Source organism: Ascidia mentula, chromosome 4 (assembly GCF_947561715.1).
Source record: "Ascidia mentula chromosome 4, kaAscMent1.1, whole genome shotgun sequence".
Classification (NCBI taxonomy): domain Eukaryota; kingdom Metazoa; phylum Chordata; class Ascidiacea; order Phlebobranchia; family Ascidiidae; genus Ascidia; species Ascidia mentula.
In genome coordinates this window covers 13,278,023-13,298,746 of record NC_138569.1, presented here as the reverse complement: position 1 = coordinate 13,298,746, position 20,724 = coordinate 13,278,023, and the positions used below count along the sequence as shown (strand labels likewise).

The following is a 20,724-nucleotide window of genomic DNA, read 5'->3' as shown; positions in this document are numbered from 1 at the left end:
TCATTTTTCTGCAAAATCCAGTTCCATTTTTTGTTGCTCTTTTAACCAAAATACTGAGTAACCAGGGGGGCAAATGGCCCTAGGGGGGTGGCTAAACCATTATTTTTTTTTCGTATTCTATCGGCCTGTCGTTATTCTTGCCATCGCGCTGTAAACGTTCGCACGTTCTTTTAATAGTTAAATTCGCTGCAATTCAGTCACGTGTTAAACGCGCTTGAAACAAGTTAAACTTAAGCCACCTGGTAATTGCAATCGTGTGTTTCCATTAATAAAGAAGTCTGTTCACGGAGCTTTTAATTCAGTAGTCTATATCAGCAAGAACACGCAAACAGACTTTAGCTTCAGCAAAGCAGCGACTGGGAATCCTATTGGTACGCTGCAGTCCTAAAGTTCCTCCCTGGCCGAACATTATTTTGAGCTGAATAGGCTGCAAAAAATGTAAGTTGGTTTTGCGAAAAAATCACAAAAACTTCATCCAATTTGCAATTTAATGTTGGCCCCAACCCTTCTCTACGGAAGTAAGACAGCGTTGGCCAAGCATGCTGCCTTAAAAGGTCATCGGATTGCCTTCGACAAAGCTAAGGTTTTGGAAAAGGAGTAAGTAACCATATACAACTCTTCACACTCACCATCTTAACCAGCAAACCATAGGTTATTAAAGTTTCGAAAACTTCTTTGTCAGTCATCCATATTTCTGGTTTAACTTCAATGACAATCCTGGCTATAACGAGTCAAGAAACTGCATCAACTTTGCCGAAACCATACAACAATTTTGCGAATATATTGGACAACACCGCTAATCTAGTGCAAGATCCTGGGGGCAAAAAGATCCGCCTTGGTGTTATAAATGAGCTTACCGATTCGTGTATTTTATCGGTATGGCAAAAATGTTTGATTGCCAAACAGAATACTATGTTAAGGTTAGCTTGTCATGAGTGGAACAAATAAACGTGGGCATTAAATTATATGGTATAACACGTCACGAAAAACCTTAATCACAAACAACAGAAAAATCGTAAGTCAGCGAGTCTAACAGACTGGGTCCCAAAACGAGCAATTTGAGAAATGTTTGTCCGTTTTTAGGACAAAAATGCTTTCCCAAGTATCCGGTAAAATTAAGTGTATTATCCGGCCGGGTCCGAGTACCCGGATCCGGCGCAAGAAATGACTACCAAAGACGCAAGTCGACAAAACGTTTTTTCCAGTTGACAAAACATCAAAGTCTTGTCGACTAGCGTCTTTTTGATCTAAACAGAGAGTTTATTTTTTGCACACGTTCTGGGAACGTCACTGCAAACAATTGTTGGTGTAAAAGTTCAATTTGGCATAAATGAAATATTCACATAAACGTGCAGCAAAGACCCACTTTGCTCTATAAAGCAGCAAAGAAGTTTTCACAAAAATCTTTGTCGGAACACATTTTGTGTAGCACATTAGAGTCGCAAAAACACTGCTTTTTTCCTGTTGATTTAGATGTTATTGCACAAAAAACCTTCACGAGAGTGGTTTCTTATAAAGGTATATGTTGGGCTTATTATTACAAATCGACTACTGGTTGGCGATCGTCAAGATACATTTAATTCGCATGCAACAATAGAAACTATGACTAACCCACGACAAATGATTGCTTAACAATACATTTGTAAGTCAACTCAAAAACATGTGATGAATTTGTGAAATAAAAACATTTAGTGATACCGCACATTAAATCACATAATCGTCTTCATCAAAATTATCCTGAACCCTTGGTCGCGATGGTCCATATGATATTTCCCAAGGAGCAATATAATGTTTTTCATCTTCATCTTCAGAAATCTCATCCATTTCAAGAATTGAAAATGGATCCGTTTCCTCTGGTGTCTCATGCCAAAGGTCGTCATATTCGGGGCCCAAAAGCCATATTTTTTCCAGCTGATATCTGTAACAGACCTTTATTTTGGCAAAATGTAAAACAGATTTAGAAAAAAACAACCTTTTCCGTGTGTTTGGTAACATGAAATGAACTACAATATGCCCCATGTCAATGCATTGCCAACTTTGACTGTCTTTTTTACCCTCAATATACAGAAATGGATCCTCAATACCCTTTTTTGACTTGTACAACTGATTTAACGTTTGGGACATATGCTGCAACAACAAACAGTTTTAACAAAAAGTTTAAACGGGCTCATTATAAAATATATTTGTTGTTTAAACCAATTGTGTTATCACAGACCACTAAATGCCTTGGAGACTTTGCAGTCACAATGACAAAGTAGTCCACATAATTAAGTTTCTTTGATAGTTCCAAAACAGCAACATCCTGACCATTTAGTTCTTGTAACAGTTCATGAACATCATCAAGTGATAAAACAACTAAAAACAGTATTTTTATAACAGTGTGGTTGAAAACTGCAAAACATTTGGTTGCTTCCATAAAAAACATTGTGGAAAAACCTATTATTTCAATGCTAGAAGCATTTTAGCAGGGAGAGGGTTAGTGTTGTTTCTTAGGCACAAAGCCCACAATGGATATTTAGAGTAACCATTTGCTTTAGAGCAAAAGATTCCCAACTTTTTTCTTCAATATGCACTCTGGCAGCCTTTGAAGATTAATTTTACTCCCTCCTGTTTTAACATGAAATACAAACCTGAATTAATTTTTATCAAACCTAAAAACACTGCAGCGAAGCAAAGAAATAATGTAAACATAACGAATGGTTTTTCAAAAACCTAACCATTCAAAAACTAAACGGCGTACAGTGAAAGTTTGCAAATTTGAGGCTAACAACAGGTAAATTAAATTTACAACCAAGGGGTAAATTTATCCCCGGGTGGGAACCATTGCTTTACTGGAATCAGAAATTTCAAATTTTAAAAATGGCTGCTAATTTTTTAATGTGACATAACAGCAGCACTATTTTATGCTAATCAACATTACTTTTTATTTTTCCTTGGTCAAGTTGGTTACCATCCTTGGGCTTAAGTTTTTCCAACAACACTTTGTCTTTCATGTTTTGGTTGATATTGGGCAAATCGCAATTTGACTCTTGACTGGAATACCGAACTGATACCATAGAACTTTTGCTGTTTGTAAAACACAAGTGATTTTTCTGTTTCAGACTTGTGAATTGACGATGGCACTGATGATATTGCTTGAGAATTTTGCTTGCATTACATGAGAAACAATGTTGACTTAACATTGTTTTGAAAGATTTTGTAAATACAGAATTTCCAATTGGTAGCATCAGCTTGTTCCTGCAGTAAATTATACATGTGAATATACAAAAAAAACTAGATTCATAACCATAGGCTTATCCAGGATTTTTTTATGGGAGGAGGAGGGGAATCTTTTTTGGGAATTCCCAGATATTCCGGTGTAAACTAAGCTTAATTGTGGTCGAGCATTGCAAAATAAGAAAACCAGTGTTGGCGCAAATTCGTCAAATATAATGGTGGCTTCCTGGTATGCGCAATCGCATAATGCTATGGAACACTCAAAGTGAATTTTTGTGGTAGTCCTTGCAACTTAGTTTTAATACTACTTTAAAAGAAAGGCTTGAATATATTTGTAACTAAAAGGGATCAAATGAGGGCTTACGTTATCAAGAAAACATGCAGATCAGGTAATTATGAAAACACCAATAATGACTAGATTTTAGTTTTCAGAAATACTGTTCACACCTTTTTTAAAAATAGTCATGATGCTACTAATAATGACCAAGTTATAAAAGGCAAAAGCAAGTTTTCACACTAGTACCTGAAGATCATAGCTATCCTCTTACCCACTGACATCAAATTGATCAATGGTGTCAAGTACCAAAAGAAGCAATTCAAAAAAGGAATTGACTGAAACTCTGAGTAATCTTGCCTCAGAAGCCTCCCAGTTACTAAATGTAAGAGTATTTAAATGCAGTACAATGACAATTTTTGTTGATAGTACTGTAATTCATAAAAAAAAATACAAGATAAACCTCATATAAGACTTTGTGAAAAACTTACACAAATAAAATGTTTTCCTGTAAAATTAATTTTCTTGTTATTTCTTCTTTTCTTGGTTCCCTGTCAACTTCCAGTGAGTTCTTTGCAATAATTGCGAGCCGATTATTTGCAAAAGGAACTTTAACAAAATATTTCCAACCCTTACGATCCATGCAGGACTTATACAAAGGCCCTGAAGTGTCAACAAAATCTCATATAAACTATCTAAAACAGAAATCCGACTATATTTATGTAAATTGGCGAATTAACACCCGATAAGTTATAGCAGTTGATCTTTCACATATCAATTACTAATCTTCGTCTTTTTTTACCAAAAACAACAAATACTTCTCACCTTGACGCACGCGGCAATCACAACTAACCCAAAATTGCAAAATATCAGGCAGAATTACATGGTGTCTGGAAAGCACAAGGTACAACAACAACACAGATTAGTTGACGCAAATATTCATGAGAAGTCAAATTGATAATCTGTATTATTGGTATCCACTACACTAGACGTGAATATTTAGTCCAAATAAAGATTTGTTATGATTTTATGACGGCTTTTCCTTGCTTAACTTAAGCTTATTAATAGGCAAATTATGGTTTGTATTGTTGACTTTTGCTCTGGTCATAGAATACTACACACAGGATCATAGGACGCTTTCTTTGGGGCGCCGTTTTGAAAAAAATTAACTTGCCGCAAGATAGCTATTTTTCACAATGGCATCAACGCGCCTTTTTGAAAAATATTAACTTGCTGCAAGCTAAGTTGCTGATAAAGCTAAGTTGCTGCAAGATAGCTAAGTTGCCGCAACTTAGCGCTTTGTTGCCGCAACTCAGCTCTATGTTGCGGCAACTTAATGTTTTTGGTACCTAATATTTTGTGGTCTTTACACTTGCGACTATCAAAGAAAACAAATAACAACTTGGATGAGATGCTGTTTCTGTATTTTGTTTATTTACAGTTTACAGATAAAACTAATATAAAAATATGTTTGTTGTTTTTAAAAAAGTGTGTTAATCTAATGACTGCTTCGAAGTGAATATAAAACTATTTTCAGTCCTGTGTTTTGATTTCTCCTTCTTTATCCAAAAGACGGTACTTTCCCAAAAAAATTTCCCTGGTATATTCAAGTAGCACCAAATTAAAAATACTGATTTCAGAACAACTCTTCTTTGAAAAAAAAATTTGTTATTTAACCATGGATGCAGGTTCTTTTCCAAACGATTTTTTGATCAACGACGAGAGAGACGTTGAAGAATGCACCTCTGATCAAAGGTTGGCTACCCCTACCTCAAGTGTTGTTGTGTTTAAAATTGTACAAACTCTTTAAAGCTGGTAACCACTGTTGAAAACCTACAGCCCACAGGATTTCCTGTGGACCACAGCTGTAGTTTTTAATTGTGTTGCACATGGCCCGTACAAGTTTATATAGGCTTTATTACATTAAATAAATATTCTTTGAAAGTGTAGGTTAAATAAAATGCTTTACTGCCAGTGTTAGCAGTTTGGGGAAAAAAATGATGGTTATGCAGTCATGTATGTGAATATTATTTTTCTCTCTAAAAAAACGGTTAAAAATGGTGGCTCACTGAGGCCTTAAGCCCTTAACCTGATAAAAATAGGCCCTCACCATAAAAGAAGTTAGGACACCCCTGACCTATAGTGCCAGTTGCAAAAGTAATGGTTGATTTACAATTACTAAGATCTTCATCTGAGCAAAACAAAAGCCCCTTCAGAGAACAGGACATCTATCTACCAATTGCAAATATTGCTAGGATCATGAAGGGTGCAGTTCCAGCAAATGGAAAAGTATTTTCTAAAATTGTAGTTTTGTGCAAAATAAATAATTAAAAGATACTATTTCTGTGCAGATTGCTAAAGATGCCAAGGAGTGTGTCCAAGAATGTGTATCTGAATTCATAAGTTTTATAACATCAGAAGCTTCAGAACGGTGTGCACAGGAAAAAAGAAAAACTATTAATGGCGAAGATGTTCTTTTTGCTATGGCTACTCTTGGTTTTGACCCTTACATTGAACCACTGAAGATATATTTGCAAAAATACAGAGACGTAAGATTATCTAAAGTGTGCATTACATCTTGACTGCATAATAACTGCATTGCATTTAGTCATAAAGTATCAGTTTAGTGAGGTCATTAGAAGCAGGGTTATTGTCAGTATGTACATAAAACAATTCATTGGTTTTGTTTACTTACTAGTTTTCTGTACATGAAATGATAAATGGAAATCAGACATTAGAATCATCTGTACATCAGTACCTTGAAGCTTCTGAAGTAATCAAGGTGAAGTTAGAAAAAGTGCCAGTTAGTTAATTGTCAGAAATCAGTATATCACAAATGACAGAGAGAATATTAGATTTATGTGCAATTTGGCATTGATATTTACATGAATACTATTTTCAGACTCTCAAAGCAGAAAAAGGAAGTGAAACATTCCAAGACCCACAGCAGCAGTTATCTGATGCTGACTTGGTGGATCATTTTTCGCAAAATAATTTTGCTGATATTTTAGTAACAACAGAACCTACAAGCATTGTGGAAGCCTCTGGATTCTCTGGCCAGGTTTGTTCCAAGAAAAATAAAATAAAAATGATTTGTTTTTTTGGTTTGTTTTAATGAATATTTTTTGACAGAGTTCAAGCCTCGATGGTCAATTTCAGCTGTCTTGAGAGTAAACAAGAAATCTAAACAAATTACACATGAATTATGTTCTGTGAAGGATTGTGAAGTTTCAGCCAATATCACCGTTGTTACAGACTCTTTTGCATAGTAGCTGCCACAAGATTGTTCATCATAATTTTAATGACTCTTTTGACTGTTAAACAGGATCAATTTGCAAGATGTTACCAAAGACCAAGAAAACACAAAAATCTAGTTTTATTGATGTCATTACATACTGATTCAAAGTACAATGTAATTTTATGTCGCAATATGTTTTTTTTTATTTCTTAGATTTATTGTCTATAATGTAGGTGAATATTGTTGAAAGTTGTACCCAATGAACCAGCGTACTTTTTGCAGGTGTGGTTTTGTGATTTTATTTGTATTCTTCGATTTAACATATTTTAAAAAGGAAAAACCTGACAATAAATATTTTAATTTTTTCATCCTTGAATGCAAAGTATTGGATGAATTTCATATTTCTGATAATTTTTTCTTGATTTACAGACATGGACATCTTCCCCACAGATGATGAAGAGTTGGATGTAAATCTGCCTACAGTTCACATTCCAGATAATATAGTAAAGACCAGGGCCAAGGCTTCTTTGCCCAGTTTGCTTTCTACTAGTAGGTGCTTATTGTTTTTTTTATGTATTATTGCTAGTATAATCATTTGTGATGGTGTAAAGGTGAGGATGATAACAACTGTGTCACATCAAAATCCTTGATTCAAAAAGGAACCCAGTTTGGACCCTTGTTTGCACCTTTTACATCATATGACATTGCTTCAGGTTCACCTTTCTTGATGAAAGTTCCGGTATGAACTACTAAATTACTGCATGATTTTTCTTTTGTACATTACATTTTTGGATTATTGCATCTTTTTTTGCAGATGACTTTCCACTCCAATAGCCTGCAAAGGTCAGAAGCATGCTATTATGATGTAAGTTTTATACACATTGCCATTTTATAGTTGTTACATTGTGTTTGTGGTCTGATTGATTTATTTTTAAGCCAAATATAAATGTGACCCAATTTGTGCACAAATTCATCATAATTTCAGACCAAAGATGAAAACCAGTGTAACTGGATGTGCCTGGTGAGACCTGCCTTAGTTTATGGTGAACAAAATCTTGCTGCTTGTATAAAAAATAAAAGAGTATTTTTCCTCACTATAAAAGACATTCAACCCATGGAAGAATTAAAGGTAACACAAAATGGTCAAAAAACTACAAAACATGCCTATTCTACACATTTTATATTCTACACCTAAAATTTAGGTGTGGTATTCTAAACAGTATGCTCATTTCATGGAAAAGCCCCATCTTACTTCTTCCATACCTACAACTGATGAAAGGTCAGTCCCACTTATGCAAACATAGGGAACATACAATTGCTTTCCAAATGGTTTAAGCCAGAACATGGGTTTTGTACCTGTTTTGAAACAGAACTGTGCATATACCTTGCATTTTTGGTGGCAATGGCTCTTGACAAAACAAAACTGGTTAATATCAAAATCATGTTCGCAGCCCAAGTGGGAGTAAAAGATTACGCGGAATGAAAACTCCCACATTTTTTCCGTATATCGAAGACGAGGACATAAATGAGGCAGAAGTTCGCAACGTACCCCCTAAGAAAAGAGGTTGGCGCCGAGCCAACATGAAGCTTGTAAAAGTAGGTTGCAACGTTTCATTTTTTTTATTAAACAAATATTCCCTTTCTGGAAGGAGCCGTCTCAAAAAAATCAAAGCACTTCTAGTTCTTCGCTGAATGACAAATCCTCTTCTGAACAGGTGGGTTTATTTTGACTGGGTTTGATTTCTAACTGATTTTTTGCGAAATTTGCACGATTAGCCCCTTGGTGATCAGGAACTAACTCAACGACTAGACGCGATTTTGAACGAGGATGAAACCAAGTGGAATTCACAGTCGCATGCCTTGTACCGTTGTTGCATATGCGGGAAGGGTTTTAAGAGGTGTGAATTGCGAAAACGTAGTGATTTCCCTACATAGAAAAATAAACTTTTGCAGGAAACATAGTTTGACAATCCATTCTGTTGTCCATTCCGAGACGATGAGATTTCTATGTCACACTTGCGGAAAACGATTCAAGCGGAAAGATAAATTGCGGGACCATTTCAAACGCATGCACCTTTCCAAGGAACACAACACAGAGGGTGGTGGTGTGTTAATTTTCTTTTATTTGATACAGTTACGTAACAAAATTGTTGTGTTGAGTTCACTATTCGTTTTAGCTAATTACTGGAAGCCTCATATTGTTTGCCATCTTTGTGCAGACATAGGAATTCCTAAAAGCATTGTTAATCGGCGTTTTCAAACAAAATCTTGTGCAACAGCAGCTGTGTTTAAATGCCAAAGTTGTTCAGTTGCTTTCCGACGTCGTGGAATGTTGGTTAATCATATCTCGAAGAAACATCCAGGAATCGACCTTAATTCTGTGAGTTTTTTCGCGTGTAGTTATTACATCTGTTCTCCCTTACACATTTTATTAAATTTAATAGAAGAAAAAGAGCTATAATAGGTGGATCGTCTCCGTTGCTTGGTATATTTATGGGTACCCAACAGGTCGATGTTCCCTGAAAAGTACCACAAAGTTTATTGATAGTTTAGTGCTACAGTCACAAACTTTACTAATGGGACCTTTCAAGTCATAACAGTCTACGCTACTGTCTGCAGCTGTATGATTAAATTAAAAACTTCGTTTATCTAACCAGCCACATTTAAATTTTAGTACTCGTTGAACGTAATTAATGTCATTCATTTATCGTTTGCGCCTTTTTATGTTACTTTAGGTCGTCGAACTTTCCCAGCCCTTGTTGAAAAGATCTATCAGCTTTGTGTGCCCTTACTGCAAAAAATCCTACAAATCTGTATCGAAACGCAGCGCCCACATTAAAAAGCATCACCCGGGACAAAGCGTTCCACCCGGTTTGAGAGATGGGAAAAGGAACTCTCTAAGTTCCAATTCACACGTTGGTGAGTTTAAATATATTAAGTATTATTTCTTACTTAAGTCTTGATTTGACCAAAGCGACAAATAATTGGATCGACGACAAGAGTTGGCCGGAATTGCCAAAAACACTTTTACTGGATATCTGTGTTAGGATTTTTTGCTCATGTATTGTCTGTTGCGGGTTTTCCACGTTGGTTCGCTATTTTTAGCCTGTAATGAATTGAAGGAGATCAAGCCATTCCAGTGTCCGTATTGCCCCTCGCAATATTCTTCAAACAACAAATTATGTCGTCATATGACGATGAAACACCAACATTTACTCAAGCCACGCCCACAAAATCGGGTAAAACAAAGTTGCATCATGTTTATTAATATCAAATGCTTATGCTTGCAGCCACAAGGTGTAGCTGTCGAGTAAAAATAAATTCAGTTGCCCTACATTTTTAAACCTAGCTAAACTGTGTAAGTTGGTCACGGAAACTGTTATGTTTTATGAATAGTTGTTTTCCTAATAAGGATTTGCGTTGATGGAAGTTTATTTTTTTAATCGACATGTGTATGTTTTTCCTGTAGAAAGCAGAGACATCCCACTTGCAAGGTACAGGTATTGAAATTATTCCTAACTTTTCAGCAGCCGACGTCACAAGTGCATTTGAAGGTAATCAAAAGCTGAAGATTTGTATTGTTGGTGTCAAGCTTCATAAATTACATTTACTATGTCACTGTTTTGTTAAACTTAGTATTCGTACATCTTAAACATTAGTTGTATTTTTGAGGTTGATTGTGTAGTTTTATGTAAATCAGATGTCTTGGAAACTCCAACGCTTCCAGTTGATTGTCCGAATAATTTGTTTGAAGATCAAGAAGCAACCAACGTCCTTGAGCAGTGTGTAAGCATATCACGCATCATTTCTTTCAAGTTTTCTGCAAAGCTGCTGGAAATGTGACACAAGTTGATCTTTAGTGCGACCACAACTTACTGTGCCATCGACACTTATTGCAAACTTTTTCCTATTCACGTAAAATTCGTACTATTTATTATCAGATGGAGGAGCAGGCGGTTGAGCAGGTTGGTGGCGACAACTCTACCGGCTTTCAAGTCCAACTAGAATTCAGTTCACGACCAACCATAGTATCTCTTCCAACCAATGATCAACGAAACCACGACCACATGCAGTTCGTGCCGAAGGTCAATGAACCTTTATCACACGTCATCAACCACACAGAAGTAATACTTTTTTAATGAGATTTTAACAAGTTGTGTATTTTTCTAGTTTATGTTATTGAATGCTTAACCTTTGAATGAGAAACTACTTTCTAGTCAGCTGTTTTTGTCTGGATTTCTTTGCTTATTTTAAAACAACCATTAGTTATGTTTTTAAGAAACTATTTACGTTTGCGATTCATCTGGGGAAAAAACAACACGAACTTGATTTCTGAGAACTTTGGGGAATATTCCGTTTTTTCCTGTTTATTTGACAGTAGTTTGTTTTAATGCTCAACACTTGCTCCTTCTCTCCCTGTGAGATAAATGTATTTCCTAAATTTTAACCGAGTTGTGGAAATACAGAAGAAACCAAACATTTTTTGTGTTTTAAATCTTCAGAAAAACAACTTTCGACCAAGAAAACACCATTTGCTACAAGCGAAAAATTACAATAATCCCAAAGTTGTTGAAAGGTAATGCACGGCTTTTTTCCTGACTTCACGTGGTTGCTGGTAATGTTTACGCGTTTATTTTCCTGGAGATAACAAAACAGTTGTATTTTGTTCAGCGGTCTTCAAGCAACTGCAGGTTATGCGCAGCATAGACTGGATCCAGAAGCTCAAAGACACCCGCACTATCCTATTATCCTCGAACAAAGCAAGACCAACATGAGCAATTCCTACCCTTCACAAAACGTAAAAATAACTTGACAAATTCTTAAATGCTTGAGATAATATCATGACTGTTAGCGATTCGCAAAAATCATTTTTAGGGAAATGTTGAGCAACTTCAAACATCCCCTCCACATTGGAATTACTCGTATAATATCGAGTATCCGAATATCCACGATGTTAAGGTATGAAAATGTTACTTAATACTTTTGCTCTCGGCCGCAAAGCATGTATAAAGTAATCAAACGATTTGCAACTGCAAATTGGTTTTAGCATCCACTTAATTTTGGTTTACTTTTTAGTTTCGTGTGTGTTACAACTTATAGTGAGTTAATATGTATAATACACACCTGTTTGTAGCAATATTTTAAATACTAATTTCTGCTATCACTAGTAACGTCACATAGGAAACTTTGCTGACTCGGTTGCCATTTATTTAGTAAAAGGTGACTAGTGCGATCAACCGTGAAGTGGTGGCAGATGTGTTTGGGAAAAGTTGCTTCGTCTGAATATTTGGTTTCTTGTTTGTTTGCGCAACATAAGTCGATCGAGCAGTTGTGTTTATGAGTTCCACTTAACATCACATCACGTTTCAACCATGGTCGGAATGCACGTGATTAGAATCTTAATACTTCAGAGTGATTGTTTTGTGTTCAATTTGCTCCATATCCATTCAGTAAGCCTGCTGGCGGTTTAGAATTAGGGCTGGGTTCAACTAATTACTATTACATGTTCGCGTAATTTTCCTATACCTGACCACTTCAGTAATATTCTTTTAGAAGAGCCAAGATTTAGAACCACATTACTTTTATTAATAATCGCAATACTACACATGACATGCATCTGGGTGCCCTAAATGTCAGAAACTTGTCTTCTTTAATTCTTTTTCGCATTCTACATAGAATCTGAAATATTGACAATTTATGTCATATGTCAAGTTGTTTAGAAAATAAATTGCTCTTCCAACTCTGTGATGCTCTGTAATAAATTCTATGATTTTTATGATCAAAGCTACTTCGTAATATGTCACAAATACTTATCACTTTGAACAACAAATTTCAGTTATTTGAACCCAGCCCTATTTAAAGATGGATTCGAAGCTAACTCGCCACGGTTTCAAAAAAAGGAAAGTGCAATCGTATGCTGTCGGATTTGGCTCCAATCCACCCGGCAAATAAAACAAATCCTTAATTTTTGTGGACTTTTTGAGGCCAAACGTTTTTCCTGTTCATGTTGGATAAGAACCAATTTGTTTTCGAGTGTTGCAAAATTGTTACTATATGTTGTTTAAAAGTCACTGAAAAGTAACTGAGGAAGATCAACAAAAAAACATAAAATGATTTATATGGCAACATGTATATTCAACCACTATTGCTACTTACAATACATATATTTAGTCTTGTTAAGACGTAAAACAGTTTTAAGAATTTACTACAATATATACCATACAAGCAAACATTTAAATATCAGTTTCATGACAAAACAAAAAAGATGAGCTTGGTGCTGTTAATTGTATAAAGGACATGTGGTATCCCAACTATCCCACACAATGATAAGCAAGCCTGAAGTTTTACATTTTGCGGATTTGTTTTACGAATAAAGGACGACGATTGATTAACGAAACCGAGCAACGAAAATTCGACAGAACGTCGATAGTGATTTGCGCGTAAATAATGAGTTGTATGTTTGGGGGATTCGCGTGCTGATATATTAACGAACAAAGCGACGGGCTTTCATTTTCAACGATTACCCTTATTTAACTTTCGGCCCCTCTGGAATTGCATCACCGCTGGGAGAACTTGAGTGATGATTCGGCGACTTGTCAGTTGTCTATAATCGAAAAGCGAAACACACACGACACTATCAATATTCAAACGCTCTGATGAATTATTAAACTGTTCGTAATTGAAACTTAGCGGAGGTTTGTTACATGTCGCTAATTTTTGTATCTGGAGCTTGCAAACAGTATTTCGTTGTAAATGTTCGGCTCTTTATCAGATGTTTGTGGTGGAACCAGTTTCAATAACTTGCGTTATTCCCCCTCATGTGGTAAAGCCTGAATTGCTGCCATGAAGGCGAATCCAGCCATGAGACAAATTGTGTTTGACATTCGGTTCCTGGACTCCTCCGTAAACTCGTGTGGGATAATTTCAACAAAAATCACATATACGAAAGTTCCAGAAGCGAAAGCCTACGACACAAAAAGAATGTTTAAGGCGGTTTTTAATTTTTGTTTTTTTAACTATCCCAATATTTTTTAACTATACATATACCCGATATATTTTTGCCTTTACCGCATGACGTCCTTACATACATATTTGTGAAAAAGTTGGCATACTTACTTGCATAATTGCAACAACTTTGTCGACTTGTATGTTGTCATCGGTCAAACTGCTTAAACACGTTCCAACACCAATTCCAATCGGAGCCATTACAGAGAATATGATCATTGACATCATAACGATATGAAAGGACGCCCTTTGGACGATAGGAATTTTTGGTCAGAACGTCTTTTTATATGTTTTATGTCTTATCTCGCAAGAGAGTCTGACAGGAAGTTAGTTATGATGTGGTTGAAATAACCTAAAAACCTACTTGTTTGTCACCAGACTCATTCCGTAGCTGAAGGCCAGTGTCATCTTGTGTATGATGACGGCGATCACCAACGTCCGTAGCGCGGATGTATTCTTTTGAAATCCAATCGCCAAACCCTCGAAAAGTGCATGAGCTGAAAGCGCCAACAGGAGGACAAGGGAACGAACAGATGAATGCGATGATATATCGTAATGTACGTGAGCTTCCTCTTCTGCGTGGCTCATGGAGTTATGCCGAGTCTCATGGTTGACAATCCTTGTCTCGATTTGTCCACACGATTTTGATTTTCGCACTGTGGTGTTGTGCATTTCTTGCGTGTGGGACCTGCTCAAATTCGATAGAACAGTGGATCCTGTACTTGCGTCAGACAACTGCTGACGGAGTGTATTATAATTGACGCCTTTTTCCGAATGAAGAAGCATCGATTGGTCTTCTTTTTGGTTATGTACGTGATTGTTCTCGACTGTTGATGATCAAAAAGTGAATATTTTGTTATTAAACGTACGTGGATCACATTAGGAAGTAAAGTTCCTTTCGCCACTATGCTTCAAACAATGAGCATGTTTTTATTATTAGTTATGCTTTTATCTGACATATATTCTCGTTTGAATAAAGCTTACTTGTGGTATTTTTGTCTTCTGCTTTTGTTGTTTGTGAATACCAGCTCATAACCGCTTGTTCAAGGAACATCACAAAGAAAAAACCCAAAGAAATGACAAGCTCGGCAAATGGATACTCAAACTCTTCACCGAACTGCTCGAGCATTTGCTCCTGGGACTGTTGAAAACGCTAATGTTTATTTGTTGGCAATTTAATCGCACTAGTAGGTTATATAGCAAAAATATTCCAGGTTGATGTTGGGTAATTATTGCTATTAGTACAAATATTAAAAAAGAATGAAAAACAACAAATGTAGTTTAGGCATTTTGGAAGCTAGTAACGTCAGATGATTCTTGCTATATTTTGAAATATTTTTGCACATTGAGTGGGTGCAAGTTAAAGAAGGATGTATACCTCCGGCAACATATGCATAAAGAAAGTGGCGAAAAAAACTCCAGCCGAGGCGCAGTTCAGAAAACCAATGATCGTATCACGAAAGTGGCTGAAACAGAATGAATATACATTAAAATTTATTTAATGGAAACACAAATTAAAATACTGACCTTGGTGACAAGCATTTATTCCGCAACAGATGGGGGGTAAATCCGCCACCAAAACCTAACAAAAGCAAAACTACCAACAACACAACTTTTTCCTCCACTAAATCCATCTCACGATGCCTGCAAAAAGTTGACTAATGATCAAACCATCTTACAACTATTTATTAATAAAATCACAGCATTACTTCCAACTACTTTTAAAATTAGGGCAATCTTTGAAACATATGCCTGTAGCGCTTATCTCCTTGTTGCAGCTGCATAACTGCGAACAAAATGTTTAAATGCACGTTTAGTCACCGGTCGTTTATTGGCCGCTCTTGATGATACTCCCACTGGATTTTCGCTGTGGTTGCCAGCTTGCCATATATACAGATGTCGAAAATAGACAATCGATGAAAAAGCCCTCCAGAACCAGATTGACACGAAGAACAAATTGATGGCAACCATTCTTAAGTCGACGATGCGTTTACATATGAAAGTGTTGCGTGTAATGGACGTTTGACATGTCATTTAGTTTCGCTTGACTGAAGAAAATCAAATTAGCTTTAATTTTTTTTTGAATAATACTAAACGCTATGTGAAGATCTTTGGAAATCTAAATATTTGCGTCAGTAGAATTTTTGTGTATGTGTAGTTAATATTTCCCGATGTACCAAAAATCTTTTCCAAAGTATTAAAATGTGAACATCCGACTTCACATGGGTATCAATGCCGTCTTTCAACAAAGCGTGACCCACACTCATCTTGTGACATGCAAAATGTTTCTTGGTTCAGGGGAGAAATAGCTTCGGGCGTAGTCGGCTGTTTATCTTGATCTTGAAAAAAATCGGAGATGTACTAGATACATATGTTGATGTGACGAAGAAATCAAATCTGTCTGCATTTAAAACAAAAGTTTTATTCCGTATTGCTCATGAAAAGGTATTTGTGGTATTCAGTGACTTTTTACCAACGTGGCGAAAACTAATGAAATTTTTTCAGACATAACTTCATTAGAAAAATATCAAACATCTTCGTCTCAGATGTGGGAGATTGTTGAATATACTATGGTTGATGGAGCACCTTTAATTTTTTATAATTTTTTTCGTATATAGCATGATATAGGGCTCCAGATATTTCAGTCATGGCCTGAGGGTTTAGCGCTCTGCGACAACTCTATGGTTCCATTTTAATCTGCTGTACGATAAGCTCGCGTTTGTATGTTTACCGTAAGCATCGGTGCGAGTAACAGAGGCGCATGTCCGCAGTGGGAAGTTGACATAAACGTGTGTCACTGCGGGAGCTTTGGCTTTACAATTGTAAGTAGATGTAGCTTGCATGTGCTTTGAGCGTTAGTGTGAAATCCCCAGCTACATTTCGATAAAACACGTGCACCGTCCTCTTTTATTCCTTTTGAGAACTTCAGATCGATAAGAATTAGTCAACAACGCACTTCATATAAAATACAAACAGACAACTTGTTTATGAAGGTAAAACAGCAAAAGTATTTTGTTGCAAGATTCGGAAAATTACGATGTAAGAAGAAGTCTCCGGAAAGGTTTTTCTTGGCAGTATAGGTAACACTTTCAGTTAAAGTTAAAGTTGCTACACAGTTAAAGTTAACATTGCTACAAAACAACCGATAATAAACTATCTTGCCACCACGGCGATAATTCGTGACAAGGACTATCAAGCCGCTGACCTCAACGTAAACTGCGCAGCTAAAGAGGATTTTCCAGGCGTGTGGTAGCACCGTGAAAGAACTATAAACAAATTGTTGAATATAAAACCAATGCCATGAAATTTTAGTTTCTGCGTCTTTGCCAATCGCGGAACATTTGTGACAACAGAAGCTCCAGCGATCGTAATGAATTTTCTTTGTTGTTTATTGTTTTGCATCGTGTGGTGGCATATGGTATGGGCTATGGATGACTTTGAAATAGGTATTACAATTACTTTAAAAGGGTGAATACTTGAATAAAAATTAGAAGTTAAATGTTTTCACTGTAGCAAATCGGTGTCATCCTCAAAAGACTCCTTTGTATGGGAAAAAATGGTGCAACTTCAAACAAAGCGCTGACGAAGTTGGAGCAAAGTGTTATTTTACGTGCAACGAAGGTAATATTACTTTAACTTGTGATCAGTTTTGATCCGTGGTACTGTTTGTAGGGCTATATGTTGGGAAAACGTTTCATTCCTTAGTCAGTTTCCGCTAATTAAATCACTGGTATTGTGTTTCAGGTTATTATCTTACTCAGACTGAATACAATGAATGTATTCACCAATTCATGGGCATGATAGCCATATTTGATCGAGAAGTCGGAAATTGTCTACGTGAGTTTTAACGTTTTACTTAACTCAAACGAAACAGTAATGGCGACTAACCTTAACAGCTCGTCCCCCGTTACTGAAAATCGGAGAGAACGGACCTTTTCAGTTCAGTGCCAAGATTGGGGCAGCGCACTGGGGCATTGTCAATGGCCGTCTCATCGACAGCTTTCTCTACAAAAGTAATAACTTTTTCGTGCAGTTGCCCGGACTTAATCAGAAAAACAACTCGGTCTCGATTTACACGAGTGGGCAACAAAAAGAGTTTGTTGTAAATATGGAAGACAAACTTATTGTTGAAGCCAAACAGTCGGATCAAAACGACATCGAAAAGTTTTTTACGCATGCATCATTCATATTTCACCAAGATTTATTTTATCCGGTTGGTCAAATTTATGTTTTTTGACGATTTCCTTTTCTTCAGTTCACAAATAAACTACTTTACATTATCAGGGATTTTCTTGTTTTGAATCCATGGAAAATGATGGAAAGTTTATCATGGTCGTCGGAAATGGTTTGAGTTTGTCCATGTCCACTCCCAATAGTGAGTCGGCAAGGATGAGGGCAAGTTTTCAATGTGAGAATATTCTGATATTATGTTTTGCTGTGGAAAAACTGAAACTTGATTTAAATACTTTTGTTTCAGGGACTACAGTATAATTCTTTTCAGCCACCTTTATATAAAAATTAAGTGTAATGCAAGTGTTTTTTTCAACTTATCCGCTTGCAACTTATCTTTGTCTGGTTGATGAAATAAGTGCATCGTTTTATCAGGTGTATTTTTTAGCATATATCCAAACATGCTTGTTATAGGATGCAACGTATTCGAGTAAATCCACTTCCATCAAAACTTCACTTTGCTCTTCTTTACTTTTGAACATAAATGTTTACGTGTGAATAAAAGCTTTCGTATAAAAAATGCCTGAGCTGAAGGTTTTCTATAACGAATATGTTATTTTTTATAATTAGGTTATTTTGATCCAGCGTAGTAATAAATGCGGTGAAGTTATCGCGCAAGGTCACCTGGCGCATGTTATGTTTCGCTTCAATGCCTGGCCGAAGATCACTTCCGATTAATATTTGGTGCGTGATTTGCCGCCATTAGGATGAAGTCACCTGAAATTGAACGCTCTTGCGTCCAATTGTGCGGAAAACATTAATAAAAACTTACCCCCGCCACCTGCTCCACAACCGTCGCAATAAAATTTAATAACTTCGTCCGTCAAAAATGGCAACCTGACAATATAACATAACAAAAGGCGTGACCCTTGCAAAATGTTCAAGAGCACATTTATGAGACTTGGTATGATTGCAAACGTCATTTTTTAGTGGTAAAGTTTGTTTCCCATTTATTGCGACTCAAAACCAGGGCGCCTTTTCGAAACTGTTCAAGCGAGTCATCAAGCGGAAGTTGCTTAGCGCATATTTCCTCCGCACTAAACTTGAAAGCAGTGAGGTGAACAATTAACACATAATGCATCCGATTCAATGGTTACATAACATTAAATTACGTTTTTGGTGCTAAGGCACATTAACACACTACTTTGTGTGTTCCTAAAAGCGTGAAGTGGTAAACCTGACTTAACCGACAACCGCAAGGAAATAACAAGATCCGATAATTTGGGTTGGGTCAATTTTGTTTCACACAGTCGGTTTGAGTTTGCATGCTTATGTTCGCCTCGTCGCAATTTCAGGATATTGGATTCGGTTTTGGACGCCCACCAAGTCACAAGCACCAGGACCCTTGCATGTCCGTAATGGCCAAGATTACAAGAAGATGGAAGCGACAATTTCGCGTGCTTTGCCTTTCGCACGAAGCGGAACATAAACGTGACCGTTGAATCGAGACTTAATGAAGTTCAAGCCATCATGACTTGTTTAGTTCACGTGCGTGGCGACTTTGAAGACGAGAGGTCGTTAATGTCCTCGACCTCGCCCAATCCTCGCGGAAAGAGGCCACTGTTAACATGCCTCATAGTTTCCGCCTTCCGCTCCAACTCGAGGCCACCTGCGCGCTCCCCTGTTCCGGTTCCTTGCCACTTTAAAGGTGAATGAATCACAGCAAGTCGGCCATTTTACCTTGTACAAATCTATATGGTTTAAGTAAATCGTTATCTCTTCTGAACATAAAATAGATGTCGATTTTGTCCAGGTAACAAATTAGAAAAAACACGTGAGGACTCAAAAGTTTTTTTGTATTGCACTATTAAATAATTGAAATATAGTATATTACATCTATTTTGAACTAGTGTGCTGCCTTTAAACACAAGTTATTGTACGCAGTACAGCTATTTGGCGTTCCAGATTGATGACACAGATTAGAGTTCGGCGGAAGATAAGTTGTAACGTTTTTCCGCCAAAATTTTGTTAAGCTCGTTCAGTGAGTTTAATGACTTTTCTGGATGTTGAAGTTTCGCTTCGCCAAACTTGAGTACAATTAACTGGTAATATCACGGGCCGGTGAGAAATAATAGTCGCATTTGTCTTGCGCTGTCTTTTGTCGTGACAGAATTTCAATCAAAGTCTCCGCTCGTTCGGCCATGATTATGACCAAGATGTGTTCAAATTATCGGTATATTTCGTTTCGTGAGTAAAAGGCATTTCCTGCAATGAAATGAATAAATGATAATTTAATATTGCTAAAGCGATTTTTTTTTGTTTCTTGCGTAAAGGGTTCAAACTCTTTTTTTAACCCCAAGTCTCGTTTCCAGGCCTCATAGTTTCCAAATCAATGGCGTTTTAAACTAAGTTTGTAACAAGGCCAAAAACTGAATACATTTACTTGAATAATCGAGGGACAGCAGCGTAAAGTGTTTGTCTCGAACAATATGGTTGGCAAGCAAAAGGTAGCACAACAAAGATTGTATACTTGACAATTTTGTATATCTGTGGTTTGTGTTATTCATGTGATTTATAAACGATATTACGTTGGAATAAAAGAATTTGGGTTATGTATGAAATTGTACCGACCCGAAACGAAATTACCGTTGTCTGCCCACCTCTGCGCGCACCTTGCTGCCACTGCATTCCCAATTAGCACCGGTGATCAACGCATTTGTGTTCAAAACGTCTGCTCAATGGGAAACATACTATAGCTTTGGCATTCATATTCAGATTAATTAATTCTAAGATTTTCGCACTTAAGAAATTACCGTTTAAA

General features: G+C 36.6%; 5 protein-coding genes across 10 annotated transcripts; 3 read left to right on the top strand and 2 right to left on the bottom strand.

Moving 5' to 3' along the window:
• Nucleotides 1-730: 730 nt before the first annotated feature.
• Nucleotides 731-3,237, bottom strand: LOC145898466 (mitochondrial assembly of ribosomal large subunit protein 1-like). Its single transcript, XM_082986926.1, has 4 exons — nt 2,921-3,237; nt 2,216-2,355; nt 1,973-2,127; nt 731-1,918 (listed from the first exon to the last, which is right to left on the bottom strand). The coding sequence occupies exons 1-4, from the start codon at nt 3,225-3,227 to the stop codon at nt 1,705-1,707; spliced, it is 816 nt and encodes a 271-aa protein (XP_082843052.1). The 5' UTR covers nt 3,228-3,237; the 3' UTR covers nt 731-1,704.
• Nucleotides 3,100-4,368, bottom strand: LOC145898467 (uncharacterized). The gene is made up of 4 exons (XM_082986927.1): nt 4,309-4,368; nt 3,982-4,153; nt 3,740-3,869; nt 3,100-3,237 (listed from the first exon to the last, which is right to left on the bottom strand). Exons 2-3 carry the CDS (start codon nt 4,131-4,133, stop codon nt 3,761-3,763), a joined length of 261 nt encoding a protein of 86 aa, XP_082843053.1. The 5' UTR covers nt 4,134-4,153; nt 4,309-4,368; the 3' UTR covers nt 3,100-3,237; nt 3,740-3,760.
• Nucleotides 4,369-5,111: 743 nt separating this feature from the next.
• Nucleotides 5,112-6,762, top strand: LOC145897002 (uncharacterized). Of its 2 annotated transcripts, XM_082985154.1 has the most exons (6): nt 5,112-5,245; nt 5,674-5,779; nt 5,842-6,039; nt 6,189-6,272; nt 6,393-6,551; nt 6,623-6,762. In XM_082985154.1, exons 1-6 carry the CDS (start codon nt 5,169-5,171, stop codon nt 6,656-6,658), a joined length of 660 nt encoding a protein of 219 aa, XP_082841280.1. In that variant the 5' UTR covers nt 5,112-5,168; the 3' UTR covers nt 6,659-6,762. The 2 variants fall into 2 exon arrangements, with proteins under 2 accessions (XP_082841280.1, XP_082841281.1); XM_082985155.1 differs by lacking the exon at nt 6,189-6,272.
• Nucleotides 6,763-6,836: 74 nt separating this feature from the next.
• Nucleotides 6,837-14,309, top strand: LOC145897001 (PR domain zinc finger protein 10-like). 4 transcript variants are annotated; one of them, XM_082985150.1, is made up of 21 exons: nt 6,837-6,902; nt 6,962-7,010; nt 7,158-7,277; nt 7,340-7,467; nt 7,543-7,593; nt 7,714-7,857; nt 7,931-8,007; nt 8,180-8,324; nt 8,378-8,443; nt 8,505-8,626; nt 8,682-8,833; nt 8,948-9,108; nt 9,464-9,647; nt 9,834-9,967; nt 10,198-10,282; nt 10,429-10,514; nt 10,670-10,852; nt 11,231-11,304; nt 11,400-11,526; nt 11,604-11,687; nt 14,112-14,309. In XM_082985150.1, exons 3-21 carry the CDS (start codon nt 7,160-7,162, stop codon nt 14,175-14,177), a joined length of 2,187 nt encoding a protein of 728 aa, XP_082841276.1. In that variant the 5' UTR covers nt 6,837-6,902; nt 6,962-7,010; nt 7,158-7,159; the 3' UTR covers nt 14,178-14,309. The 4 variants fall into 4 exon arrangements, with proteins under 4 accessions (XP_082841276.1, XP_082841277.1, XP_082841278.1 ...); XM_082985151.1 differs by having other exon boundaries at nt 6,879-7,010; nt 8,682-8,827; XM_082985152.1 differs by lacking the exon at nt 14,112-14,309 and adding an exon at nt 11,943-13,530 and having other exon boundaries at nt 6,879-7,010.
• Nucleotides 14,310-16,485: 2,176 nt separating this feature from the next.
• Nucleotides 16,486-18,414, top strand: LOC145899168 (uncharacterized). 2 transcript variants are annotated; one of them, XM_082987895.1, is made up of 8 exons: nt 16,486-16,555; nt 16,727-16,813; nt 17,046-17,179; nt 17,247-17,354; nt 17,478-17,570; nt 17,630-17,946; nt 18,018-18,141; nt 18,211-18,414. In XM_082987895.1, the coding sequence occupies exons 3-8, from the start codon at nt 17,104-17,106 to the stop codon at nt 18,222-18,224; spliced, it is 732 nt and encodes a 243-aa protein (XP_082844021.1). In that variant the 5' UTR covers nt 16,486-16,555; nt 16,727-16,813; nt 17,046-17,103; the 3' UTR covers nt 18,225-18,414. The 2 variants fall into 2 exon arrangements, with proteins under 2 accessions (XP_082844021.1, XP_082844019.1); XM_082987893.1 differs by having other exon boundaries at nt 16,527-16,813.
• Nucleotides 18,415-20,724: the final 2,310 nt, after the last annotated feature.

Coding starts and splice junctions, on each gene's coding strand:
- LOC145898466 (XM_082986926.1), bottom strand. CDS start 3,227: ATGCTACCAATTGGAAATTCTGTATTTACAAAATCTTTCAAAACAATG. Junction 2,356..2,920: donor TGACCAAGGAAAAATAAAAA/GTAATGTTGATT, acceptor TACTGTTTTTAG/TTGTTTTATCACTTGATGAT. Junction 2,128..2,215: donor AGTCTCCAAGGCATTTAGTG/GTCTGTGATAAC, acceptor TTGTTGTTGCAG/CATATGTCCCAAACGTTAAA.
- LOC145898467 (XM_082986927.1), bottom strand. CDS start 4,133: ATGGATCGTAAGGGTTGGAAATATTTTGTTAAAGTTCCTTTTGCAAAT. Junction 3,870..3,981: donor CAGGAAAACATTTTATTTGT/GTAAGTTTTTCA, acceptor TCTTACATTTAG/TAACTGGGAGGCTTCTGAGG.
- LOC145897001 (XM_082985150.1), top strand. CDS start 7,160: ATGGACATCTTCCCCACAGATGATGAAGAGTTGGATGTAAATCTGCCT. Junction 9,648..9,833: donor AAGTTCCAATTCACACGTTG/GTGAGTTTAAAT, acceptor CGCTATTTTTAG/CCTGTAATGAATTGAAGGAG. Junction 11,527..11,603: donor ATTCCTACCCTTCACAAAAC/GTAAAAATAACT, acceptor AATCATTTTTAG/GGAAATGTTGAGCAACTTCA.
- LOC145897002 (XM_082985154.1), top strand. CDS start 5,169: ATGGATGCAGGTTCTTTTCCAAACGATTTTTTGATCAACGACGAGAGA. Junction 5,246..5,673: donor GAATGCACCTCTGATCAAAG/GTTGGCTACCCC, acceptor ACAATTACTAAG/ATCTTCATCTGAGCAAAACA. Junction 6,040..6,188: donor ATTTGCAAAAATACAGAGAC/GTAAGATTATCT, acceptor TTTACTTACTAG/TTTTCTGTACATGAAATGAT.
- LOC145899168 (XM_082987895.1), top strand. CDS start 17,104: ATGAATTTTCTTTGTTGTTTATTGTTTTGCATCGTGTGGTGGCATATG. Junction 17,180..17,246: donor TATGGATGACTTTGAAATAG/GTATTACAATTA, acceptor TTTTCACTGTAG/CAAATCGGTGTCATCCTCAA. Junction 17,947..18,017: donor ACCAAGATTTATTTTATCCG/GTTGGTCAAATT, acceptor TTACATTATCAG/GGATTTTCTTGTTTTGAATC.